This window comes from Neoarius graeffei, chromosome 1 (genome assembly GCF_027579695.1).
Source record: "Neoarius graeffei isolate fNeoGra1 chromosome 1, fNeoGra1.pri, whole genome shotgun sequence".
NCBI lineage: Eukaryota > Metazoa > Chordata > Actinopteri > Siluriformes > Ariidae > Neoarius > Neoarius graeffei.
This window is the reverse complement of record NC_083569.1, coordinates 24,167,891-24,180,307: the sequence shown is the minus strand read 5'-3', so window position 1 is coordinate 24,180,307 and position 12,417 is coordinate 24,167,891. Positions and strand designations below refer to the sequence as shown.

At 41.0% G+C, this 12,417-nt stretch overlaps 1 protein-coding gene across 1 annotated transcript in view; it reads left to right on the top strand.

Annotated features, from left to right (window-relative positions):
• The first annotated feature begins 5,793 nt into the window (after nt 1-5,793).
• The window catches only part of LOC132892138 (NACHT, LRR and PYD domains-containing protein 12-like), a 445,190-nt gene continuing 438,566 nt past the window's right edge, over nt 5,794-12,417 (top strand). The window contains exon 1 of the mRNA XM_060930602.1: nt 5,794-5,969. Coding sequence (XP_060786585.1) covers nt 5,908-5,969 — 62 coding nt within the window. The 5' untranslated portion in view covers nt 5,794-5,907. The remainder of the gene's footprint in view (nt 5,970-12,417) is intronic.

Genomic DNA, 12,417 nt, shown 5'->3' with positions numbered 1-12,417 from the left:
TTCCCTTGCAGGCAAGCCAACGTGAGCGGGACAGGCCAAGTGCAGCCAGGTACCCTTTCGTTCCCTTGCAGGCAAGCGAACGTGAGCGGGACAGTCCATGTGCAGCCAGGTACCCTTTCGTTCCCTTGCAGGCATGCGAACGTGAGCGGGACAGGCCAAGTGCAGCCAGGTACCCTTTCGTTCCCTTGCAGGCATGCGAACGTGAGTGGGACAGGCAAATTGCAGCCAGGTACTCTTTCTTTTACAGGCATGCGAACGTTAGTGGGACAGGCAAAGTGCAGCTAGGTACTCTTTCTTTCTTTTACAGGCAAGCGAATGTGAGTGGGTCAGGCAAAGTGCAGCCAGGTACTCTTTCTTTTACAGGCAAGCGAACGTGAGCGGGACAGGCCACGTGCAGCCAGGTACTCTTTCTTTTACAGTCAAGCGAACGTGAGCAGGACTGGCAAAGTGCAGCCAGGTATTCTTTCTTTTACAGACAAGCGAACATGAGTGGGACAGGCCAAGTGCAGCCAGGTACTCTTTCTTTTACAGACAAGCGAATGTGAGCGGGACAGGCAAAGTGCAGCCAGGTACTCTTTCTTTTACAGGCAAGCGAACGTGAGCGGAACAGGCCAAGTGCAGCCAGGTACCCTTTCCTTCCCTTGCAGGGAAGCGAACGTGAGCGGGACATGCAAAGTCCAGCCAGGTACTCTTTCTTTTCCAGGCATGCGAACGTGAGTGGGACAGGTCAAGTGCAGCCAGGTACTCTTTCTTTTACAGGCAAGCGAACGTGATCTGTAAGCATCTATAAGAGTCAGTCAAAGACATGCAAATTTAGATTTTGGTACAAAGAAAGCTAGGTTATTAAAATAACACACACAACACAATGTAAACAAAGAGTATGATCTTAAGTTGTTACAGCATACATGTCAACCCCTTCGGATTTCCAGTATTCCCTACGGATTTTGGCATTTTAAAAATGGTACGGGCGTAGTGGTATTCAACTACAGATTTTTCTACATTTTCACCTTAAAATTATTTTGAGTTATTACCAACAAAAAAATCATCATGAAATTCAAAAATGCATGGGAGCCGCCATTTTCTACATTTAGAATTACTCAACCAGTACTTCCACTAGTACCAACAAGCCTTTCCGAATGTTTGAGCATGCGCACTTATGATTTTCCTGCACACCGAGCGGGAAATAACAGCACATGTTGCGTAACAATAGACAGGTCAAGATGTCGGCACCACCGAAGAAAAAACTCAAATCATCTAAAATTGGAGGTCGCTTTCTTCCCGAATGGACAGAAACATTCAATGGAATAATTATCGCTTCCAAAATGGGTGCTGAGTATGTCAACTGCACAATTTGTTGTAGAGACGTGAAAGTGTTTGCCTCTGGAATTTACGACGTGAGGGAACACATGAAATCTCAAATGCATGTGAAGAATGCAAACCAGAAAAAGAAACAGCCGTCAATTAATTTCTTCGCACAAAAGCCAACAGGAACATTGCTGAACAATGTGCCAAGTGAACCCCAAATTATTGGATTATGTGAGAAGAGACACTAAATTTTGTTGAACTGATATAGGGTTAAGAAAACACTGACTGTTGTTTAATTGAGTGTTAACAGTACATATGAATGTACAGAAATAAACCAGTGCATATATTAGGTAAGATCTGATACATTTTTATTATGCATGAAATATTACTGTGGATTTGGTATGGAAATTATGGATTTCTTTACCAGGGAGTACAGGTGAGAGCTGTGAGGGGTTGACATGTATGTTACAGCCTAACCTCAGCAGCGGTGTTATAGCAGTCCTGACGCTGGTTCTTCATCTAGCTTGATGGTAGTTACTTCTTCCTGCACCATGACTAAGGTTTTAGCAGCTGCTATCTGGCTTTTATCTACAATTTATGTTGGCGGATTTACAGGCGTGTCTGCCTGAGGAAAGGTGTTTCCGTTACCACCCGCTGTCACAAACAATGTCACGTAGCAATTTATTTGCACCATTAGATGGCGGCACCATTAGATAGCGGCACTAGACCACGAATGAATTGCAGTTGCATATATCACGGTGTCTGCATGAAAGACAATAAAGCTTAAAGGACAATTCCAGGCAAAAACAACCATGGGCCATATTTTCCTAATATTTTACCTCTAGAATAATGAATGTGCAGATTTTTCTCTCAATGTCTCCTGTTATGTAGCAGATCTCTCTGTCCCCACTTCCGAGCAGCAGCAGAAAATGGAGGTAGTGCGTTCTACCGCCGTTTAAGCTATTTACAGCTCACACACCACCATTTTTATTCCACAGACAACAGCAAATAGTTATTCAAACATGCAACCAGGTGTTTGTTTACCTGGAGGAGGCGGACATCTTGGAGAAATTAGTAGAAATAACCGCATGCATAGAATCTTGTTGATCTTGTTGATAATAAAATGCATACAGTAATCATTAAATAATGAAGTAGAATAAAAACAAAGTGAAAAGATAGAATACAGAGTGCATGATTTAAATCAAATACATTGTTATTGTAAAGTGTCACATGAGTGAAGAAGTGTGAAGCAATTGCAAAAAGAATAAAGTTAATGCTAGTTGAAGGCTAAAGTGAAGAGATGAATTTTTATCTTTGCTAATGTCTAAGAGGATTAGAATTGAGACCAATAAGATATAGTAGAATGTTTAAGTAAGATTGATTTTTAGCCTGTACTGGTTTACTCAAAATCTCCTTTATTTACTCTCTGTTCATTTTCAGGACTTTTTGTATTTTTGACCTTTGAAGATGGATACACGGCAAAGATTTTTAATGTCTGTGATATACTAAGCAAAGATGATAAACCCACCGCCTACCTTAGAGATCTGAAGCCAGGGTAAGAAGTACTTGCAAGATGGTCCGACAACAAGTTCTACAGCGCCACAGTGGACTTCGTGAATTGTTGGAACAGTTAACAAGACAGTGGATGCCAAGAAGGCCACAAAGAAAGACATGAAAAAAAGAGATACAGCTGCTCAAAGATTCTACAACCTTCCATCACTATCTCAAGCAGGTCAGTCCACCTCTATACAGGATCATCCAAACACTGTGGACCGCAATGTCATCCAGCCTCCAACTACCTGGCCAGTGTACCAACCTCCACCTACCGAGTCATCTTTACCTATCCAGCCACAGCGCCAGCCTGTAACTGCCTGGCCACAGTACCAGGTTCCAGTTTCCCAGTCATCGCCACATATGCATCCATGTTACCAGCATCCACCTATCCAGCCGCTCCACCAGTATGCACCTACTCTGTCTCCAGTCACACATTGTTCCAACCTTTCGCAGTATCCAAAGCATCACCAACCTCACACGGCACTGCCCACATCTTCAGACCTGTCACAACAACCTGTTTTGGTGGATTTGGATCACCAAAGACAGCCACCAGCTCCTACTGTAACACCCAAAGAAAGCTTTCTCAAAATGTTGTACAGTCCTAATAAAAACCAAAAACCTGCTGTTCTTGGGGACCAGAGCCAGCCTAGTACGTCTGAACATGAGACTTCTTCAAGCTCGTCATCTGCAGATACTTTCATCATCGAGCGTGATCCACTTCCAGAATATGGAGAGCCAGTTTTCAGTTTGCCTGAATCAAGAGAAGACAGATCATGGAAGCCATGCAGGGCATGCAAGCCAGAGGTGGAAAAATTAGTGGAGGAGAAGGCCAAACTGCAGGATGTGCTGTGCAGTATAAGTAAGTACATTTTGTCTCTCTGTTGCAGTTAATTGTTCCTTTAACACTATTACTTTTTTCTCTCACAATTTTCCTAATGTACCAAATTAAACTAAAACTTAAACGCTTTTAACAATTTGGTAAAAATATTTGCCCATCATGAAATCTCTTGATTTTTTTAAAACTAGTCTCTTCCTTTTCTTTAGTTTATTTTTGCTGCTGTGTCCCTGTAAGGTAATTCATATTTTGTGTCACAGGTGGTGAGCACCTCGAGGCATTAAAAAGCTTTCTGAACAAAGTGGAACAGATCCAACCTCAGGCTGGTGTTGGGGCTCCAGAACACAGATCTGGGAAGCAAGAGCTGTATCCAGAAAGTGGCCTATTCGTGTCTTCTACCCGCCTGGCTGCAATACATGCAGAAGCAAAGAAGGACTGCCTCCGATTGTTCCATCTTCTTTTTGATGAGTTCTTTACTGCAGCAGAGTGCCGAAATGCTGTGGCCTTTGGGAAGCACCGGAAGGTGCCAGATGGGAAGACAGTCCTGGATAAGTTCAAGGTCAATGGGATTCGAAGTAAGTACATTGCTCATTGTTAACAATTTATGGAAATATGGAAAGGTTGTGTAAATCCATTATTAAAAATACATAACATAAAGAAGCACAAATTATTTTCAAAAATGAATTTGTTGTAATTCTACTTTTTATTTCTAGTTTGTTTTCCCTTCTTTCTTCTGCCCCTTCTCACATTCATCACAATATCTGGCCAAATTTGGCATAGTTTCTGATGTGTTGGAACCCCATGTGTCACATAGCTACATTTAATGTTTTGATTGTTTCAGTGACCTCACAGTTTTACTGAATTTTCTCATGTGAACCATAGAGATATTTCAATGTGAATTTTGTGATATCGGGATAAAAATAGCTCTCAACACTGTCATCATAACTGCTGTTACATTATGAAATTTGTAATTTGTGCTTTCTTTTCTCTGTTTTTTTCTTCTTGCAGCTTACATCATGCGCTGTAGTACCCTGGATGGATGGACACTGGTGGAGAAAAGTAAGGTCAAAAAAGCCTTCATAAGCAAATGCCGCATCAGGGCCACAACACTGTAAAGTATTGGATGTGGCATTCTGATAGACATTTGTTGAAATGACCATGTTCAAAAAAAGCCCCTGTATACAAATGCTGCATGAGGGCCTTAAAGACTCTAAAGTTGTTAAATGTTGTGCAATGTGCACTGTTGTAAAGTTGTGCTGATACTGCTTAAAACACTGTTGGAGACCTTGTTACTGTTTTAAAAACATAGTTTTACTGAAAAGAGACACATTTATAGTTCAGGTTTTATAATGACAATGTGAGAATAGCATTTGCTGTCTTTCAATGTTAACTTTATTGTAAACATTGTTATTGTTAACATTATTACAGCTACTTGAAATACTCAAAATACTCAGTCATCATAATTAACAACTGAGTCCTGCTGTTTTGAATTTGAATAAAGATTCAGATCATTTTATTTATTCAGCTCATTTGCTATAGAATTATAAAGCCTGATGGTTTTATATATATATATATATATATATATATATATATATATATATATATATATATATATATATATGGTATTATTATAAGTGCCTCAGAATGTTTAGTTGCTGCAGCATTTGTAAGGTGTGTGTGTGTGCGTGCGTGTGTGTGTGCGTACGTGTGCGCCATATTGCTCCGTAGTAGTTCCAGTATTGCTCATTTTCTTCTCCAAGGAGAAATAAAGGAGCCATTAAAAACACTGAATTGAGATTAGCAAGGTATCTCCCTTAAAGGGCTGATGACACGAACATGACTCTATGCAATTTCTTAAATAAACTATACAACATGGCAAACATGTTAGATTTATGTTATAATTACGTGAAAAGAAGCTGTTGTTACGTGAATATCCAACTTTTAATTGCACAGCGCAAGAAAACTGGGTCCGTGGCTCTTGGCCATGTTGTGACGTCAGCGGAAGAACACGCTGCTCTTCACTGGCTGTCTACTCAATGGAAATGGCGCATGAAAATGCTGGTGAACTCTCTAGCTCTTCCTCTTCTGGGAGTCTAGGATTGTGTTGTGAGTGGGATAGATCGGAAGAATCAAGTGATGACGAACACGGGTGCATCCAACCGTACAGGTTTGAACCTGTTACTGTGCAATCTGAGAGCGACTCCGACCCCGAGATGGACAGCGGACAGGCAGACAGCCCAGCATTGAACACCACAAGGTTGGATAACAAGGATTGGTAGGTCAACCCGTATTTGTTCAAAATGTTACGGAATCAATATTTTAATACTGTGTATTGTTGTCTTGCATGTGTAAACACTGCTTATATCATGTAAGCCGTATGCTACACTGAATACATAGTTCCTAATGGAGCATGCAAACGGCTAACATAATAAGCTTACGACTATGCCTGATCCGTGATACATTTAGGATAATATTGGCAGGCACGTCTTCTAGTTTATGGCTTCTTAGTTTTATCCTTGAATGAAGCAAAATATTTGATAACCTACATCAGCGTAAGCAAATGACAATCTGTAGCCTACTTGTCTGGCTAAGTTAGCTTTCCCTTGGTGTTTGCTTTGAGAAACAAGCTTTCACAAGCAAATACATGACTGATATCACGCCGACTTTATGATTACATTTATGATTATCATGAATGTGTACTCTATGATGTGTACTCTATGAGCGCTCTGGAGCGAGTCACTTCCAAGATGGCTGCGCAGACCTCATGGTTACTATTTTTAGCATCATGTCGGAGCACTCTATAGCTCTACGTACCTTTATCTTATGTCGTTTCACAACACATGTTCTGACAGGAGGACTGTCTTTGGAGGAGTCGCCTTGTCCCAGGTGACTGCTGGATCCGGCATAGCTACTAGTAGACCCCCTCCGGAATACTGTAGGCACTGCTGATGGTAGCAACACACGTTTGTGCTGAACTGAACACCCAAGAGATTCCTTTAAGCTGGGAAGGGTGTCAAAACAATCCAAATCGAAGTGTTCAGAGCACAGGACGGATGTTGGTGAGGGCTCCCACTTGTCACGAGTGTGCCTGACTTGCTTCACCCACTTCGCATGCAGCTCGGGATCTCTGGGAAACTTGAATAAACTTACCCCATCCTTGTGGGTTTTGGAGCAAAAGCCAGCAACACAACGCGAAGGCATAATAACTATATATATAATAATAATGTATAATAATGTCTAATAAAAATACTAATAATGATAAACTGAACACCTGCCGCATCAACAACAAACTGGTAAGTTAGGAGGAAGGTTCTTTCGCTGATGTCATATAGCTCCTCCTCCTCCTTCGTCTCCTGGGTGCTGCAGCCCTGTCAAATTTGCCCAAATAGCCGCGTTTTTTATCATAACTTGTAAAATAGGCGCCTTCGTGAATTAATATATGGATCATCGGGAATTACTTTTTATGTTATAAAACATCGCCAAAGATTTCAAAAACGTGTCATCAGCACTTTAAGTCTCAAGTATGACTCCCTCTAATTACTCTGTCTCACCTATTGCTCCTAGTGAATTTTAGGAGAAACATATGAGAAACATTTTAGACAAAATAGAAACTAAAATGAGGCTGAGATGAGAATCTCAAATTTGTCTCCTGAGCTATAGAAGAGCAAGCTTTGAGCAGTAAAATTTTCCAGCACTTGGGGAGCAGTTGGGGGTTAGGTGCCTTGCTCAGGGGCACAGCCTGGGGAGCAGTTGGGGGTTAGGTGCCTTGCTCAAGGGCACTTCAATACACTCTTCAAAACACTCTCTGCCCAAGAACCCTCCAGATCTGCTACTTTATGTAATAAAAAGCTGTTAACAAAAGGCTTGACTAAACAAATATATTTTCAGCCAAGACTTAAACACTGAGACTGTGTCTGAGACCCGAACATGACTTGGAAGGCTGTTCCATAATTGGAGGGATTTGTAAAAGAAGGCTGTCCCTCTGCTGTAGGTGGGGTTTTCATTAGATCGTATCAGCGGATCATCAGATTAACGTTTTTAAAACGATTAGTGTGCACACAGCAACGCCAATACACGATTCGCGTGCACACAGCAACGCCAATACATGGATACGCTCGGCTCCGCAGGCATCCTGCGCTCCAAATCACTCCGCCCTGAACAGCAAGTGCCCTCTGGAGGGTGCACACTCCGGCCCTGCGCAGCTCACAGAGCGCGCGAGTGGAGCGCACGAGCTGTGATTCGGGACTGAGCCGCTGTGTGTGTGATCTCAGTGCATGTCGGGCATGCGCGTCACTTACCACTTGCAAGTGGAAGGATGGCAAGCCTAAAGACAATCATAACTACACAGTGGGCAGTATTTGCATCAGTATTTGCAGTATTTTCATACTTTTATACTCTTTAATGAAAGGTGATACAAGGCGGAAGTCCACGCCGTTTTTCAGCAGTCGCGTCACATGACCAACGCCAGCGAATCAGGAAGGTGGATGTCACAGTGACGTTGTCCAATGACGACGCCAGCTAGAGCTCAGCACAGCGTATCCGCGTATTCTCAATGTTTACACAGCACTGGACCAGACACGATCTGGATTGAATACGTGGACCCTGGCGAATTCCCGTTTCCCGGCATTTCCAGGCATTTTAATGTAAACGGACAGTGCATCCGCGAAGAAAACGAGACAGATACGGCTTAATGTAAACTTGGCCGTAGCCTTCACTATTTGAGGTACCAACAGATAGCCTGCAGCTTTTGATCTAAGTCACTGTGGCGAGTCATAAAGGGCCAGAAATTCATTCAGGTACTGTGGCGTGAGATAAAGCACATTTAGTGCTTTATAGTTCAATAGTAGTAGTTTATAATCAGTCTGAAATTTGATTGGGAGCCAATGCAGTGTGGATAAGATAGGGGTGATGTGGTCATATCTTCTAGTTCTAGTAAAGACTCTCACTGGAGCTTGTTTATGCACCCGTTAGAACATTCAGACAGTAAGGCATCACAATAATCCAACCTGGAGTTAACAAAAGCATGAACTAGGTTTAATGCATCATGAAGTGGCATTATATTTCTTACCTGAGCAATATTTCTGAGATGAAAAAAGGCTATAGTGATATTATCGGGAAACCTATCCTGAGCACATTTAAGCAAACACATATTGAAAGGAGGAAATTAATGTTTTTACATAATTACAATCATTTTAATGTATAAACTACACTCGGGTGGCACAGAGGTGCAGTGTCACTGTCGCCTCACAGCAAGCAGGTTCCTGGTTTGAACATACCAGTCAATCGGGGGTCTTTCTGTGTGGAGTTTGCATGTTCTCCTTGTGCCTGCGTGGGTTTCCTCTGCATGCTCCAGTTTCCTCCCACAGTCCAAAGGATGAGGTCAACTGGCTTCTCTATATTGCTCATATGTGTGAATGTGAGTGTGAATGTCTGTCTGTCTCTCTGTGTTAAGCCTGCGATAGACTGGTGACTTGTCCAGGGTGTACCCGGCTTCTCCATCATAGTCAGCTAGGATTGGCTCCAGCTCACGGACGACCCACAATGGAAATGCAGAATAGAAAATGGATGGAGGGAGAGAAAAATATACTCTAATAATTACAGAATTGAATATTTGAATTATGTGTTTTACTGGTGCCTCAACATTAGGGTCCTCGGCCCCACAGAGAATATATTAGAGAGAAAAAAAGCCCAAAGCCTCTTTTTTATTTGATCTTGCATAACAAATATTTTCTGAGGTCTTTCACTGCTGGTCTTTCAAAGATGTCAACAAGCCATTAGGCTTTGGAAGGGAGTGGTACGTGTGTGTGTGTGTGATATTTTTGTATTAAATGAACTGATATTCACTTTGAATGCTAATTTGTTTTGCGTCTTACTTTCTCCATGTGTCATATGTGCAGCAGCAGGCAGCTTAATGTTAGAGCTGCTAAGTGGAAGAGAATAGTTAAGCTTTATTTCACAGTTTAGACATCCGTGGACAGTTATGTTGTTTTATCAGAATGGTGTCTCTGAACTTAACTGAGTTACAGTACTAAGCGTAGCCGGAGCAGGGGTTCAGATAATATATATGCAGTGTGTATGATAGAAGACCAGGTACACTCTGTCACAGAGGTTTTATTGTGAAAAGTCGTGTTCTTCATCAAAGAACTGAACATCTCTGGAGGATGTGAGCAAGGTTGTGTGGTTCTCAGTACTTTGCCCACAATAAGATAACTGACTGCGCCATCTAGTGTTCACCAAGGAGAAAAACCTTTATACATTCATAAATGTTTACTACACATACTGTACAGTGCAGACATTATGGAAAGACAAAATAGTTATGAGCTGTCAAAGATTATTTTAATTTAGCAAATTAATATCTGCGCAAAAAATACAGTACAAGTCAAAAATTTGGATAAGCCTTCTAATTCAATGTTTTTTCTTTGTTTTAATAAATTAAAGCACACTTTGTCTTCAAGTAATGATGGACTGTCATTTCTCTTTACTTAGTTGAGCGATTCCTGACATGATATGGATTATTACCAGTGTTGAATTGAGCTAGTTACTGTATTTTTATCATTTACTGTTTGATCTCAAACACATTAAGATGGCAAGAAATTCCATTAATTAACATTTGATGAGGCAACACCTGTTAACTGAAAAGCATTCCAGGTGACTGCCTCATGAAGCTGGTTAAGATAATGCCAATAGTATGGAAAGCATCATCAAGGTAAATGGTGGCTACTTTGAAGAATCAAAAATATGAAACATATATTTGTTTTTTTAACACTATTTTATTTACCACATAATTCCGTATACGTGCCATGTGTTATTTCATAGATTTTATGTCTTCAGTATTGTTCTACAATGTAGAAAAAAGTCAAAATGCAGAAAAACCTATGAATGAGTTGGTGTGTCCAAACTTTTGACTGGTACTGTATATAAAAATCTATCAGAAAAGTTTTTGAATACAATTGTAGACATCAACAATTAAAATGAAATATTCACATGATATACTTTCCGATCTATCTGGGGATTAAAAATGCAAAATTCTCTTTCCATAAATTTACTTAGCTTGATCACTCATACTTTTAAAAATGATTTTTAGTCTTTGCTTCATGCTTCATACTGAAGACTGTGCGAAACAAACAATGCATTAATAAATAGGCCAGTTCTATTCATTTGGTGAAAATACAACTAACTGGTTTGTAGTGTTTATATTAGCTGATACGCAAATAACAAGATGTGGAGTGCAGGCCACTCATTGGTTTCCTCTGGAAAGCTTTAATATTTAAAACAAACAAATCAAAGTACATGCCATATAAATTAATGTGACAAAACTTTAAATCACACATACTGCAGTGGTAAATTACACTGATTAACTCCATCCCAACAGAAGTGCCAAAGTGTGTGAGGTTTATCCATCCAGTGGCAGTTCTTGCTTGTATGGTGCCCTGAGCCAAATAGTAGAGCAGGAACCATAATCCGGAAACGAGAGAGGATCAGTCAATCAACAAACAATACAACAGAGAGCAAGCAAAAGACAAGGTCGAGGATAAATGTAAACACGGGTCATACACTGGAAATCTGGTGGAAAACAAACGGCTCGGTAAAGTTAGAAATGGGTTACTAGACAATACTTTGTGAAGTGGGGAAGTGAGAGCTGAGTATATGTAGGAGAGAGGAGGGTGTACCCCGTCTCTCACCCATAGTCAGCTGGGATAGGCTCCAGTTTGCCTGCGACCCTGTACAGGATAAGTGGTGACAGATGATGGATGGATTAATGGATGATAACAGTGACCCAGTGGGCAGCATTGCTGCATCACAGCTTCAGGGTTCTCAGTTGGATGCTGAGGTCAGGTTGCTGTCAATTTGTGTGCAGTTTTACATGTTTACTCCGTGTCTGTGTTAGATATTATAAAAAAAAAACAAAAAACTTGCAGTTGGAAGTTTGCTTGGAGAAACTGCCTGAAGGTGTGAATGAGTGTGTGAAAGGGTTTGTGCATGGTGCTCTACGAAGGGCTGACAGTCCATCCAGGGTGAATTGAATTCCCACCTCACAGCTGGGAGCCCCAGGACAGGCTTTGTGTTCACGACAACACTGACCAGAATACAGTGGTAACAAAAAAAAAAAATCAAAACTGTTTAATAATAATGCAGTATGTGCCAGTAATATAAACTGTTCATAAATTTTGAGAGAGAAAGATTCCCACAAAAATGCATGTCAATCTCTTAAAATCATCAGCAGAACAACCAACAATACAACAAAACTGTGTGAAAGTTTTTGAACAGTGCAGTTGGATTTCCTGTCACTGTGGGCGCCAGAGCGCAGTAGTATAGTGCAGAGTCTGATACAGCAGCAGAGGAGATGAGCAGATCCACTTGTTTCTTCTTTTCATCAACTTTAGCAAACATTCTTGGAGGAATGTTGGGACTTAGAGTTCCACTTTGGTCAATATAAAGAAGGAACTCAGGTTTAGATTTTGGATATTGTCTGTACCAGTGCAAGTAGTTGTTTATAGTACTTGAGTCATAGCTGCAGGACAGAGTAACATCACTGCCTTCATCTCTCACTGTCTGAGTGAAAAGTGGCTTTATTGACGCTGCCATGGAGTCACCTGTCATAGAGAAGAGAACATAAAGTGTTTAACCTTTACACCATCAAACCAGAACTACATGTCAGACCCACATTCTGATTTTTCTAACCACCACACAGGCTGATTAATCACTCATTCTTCAATTAATAT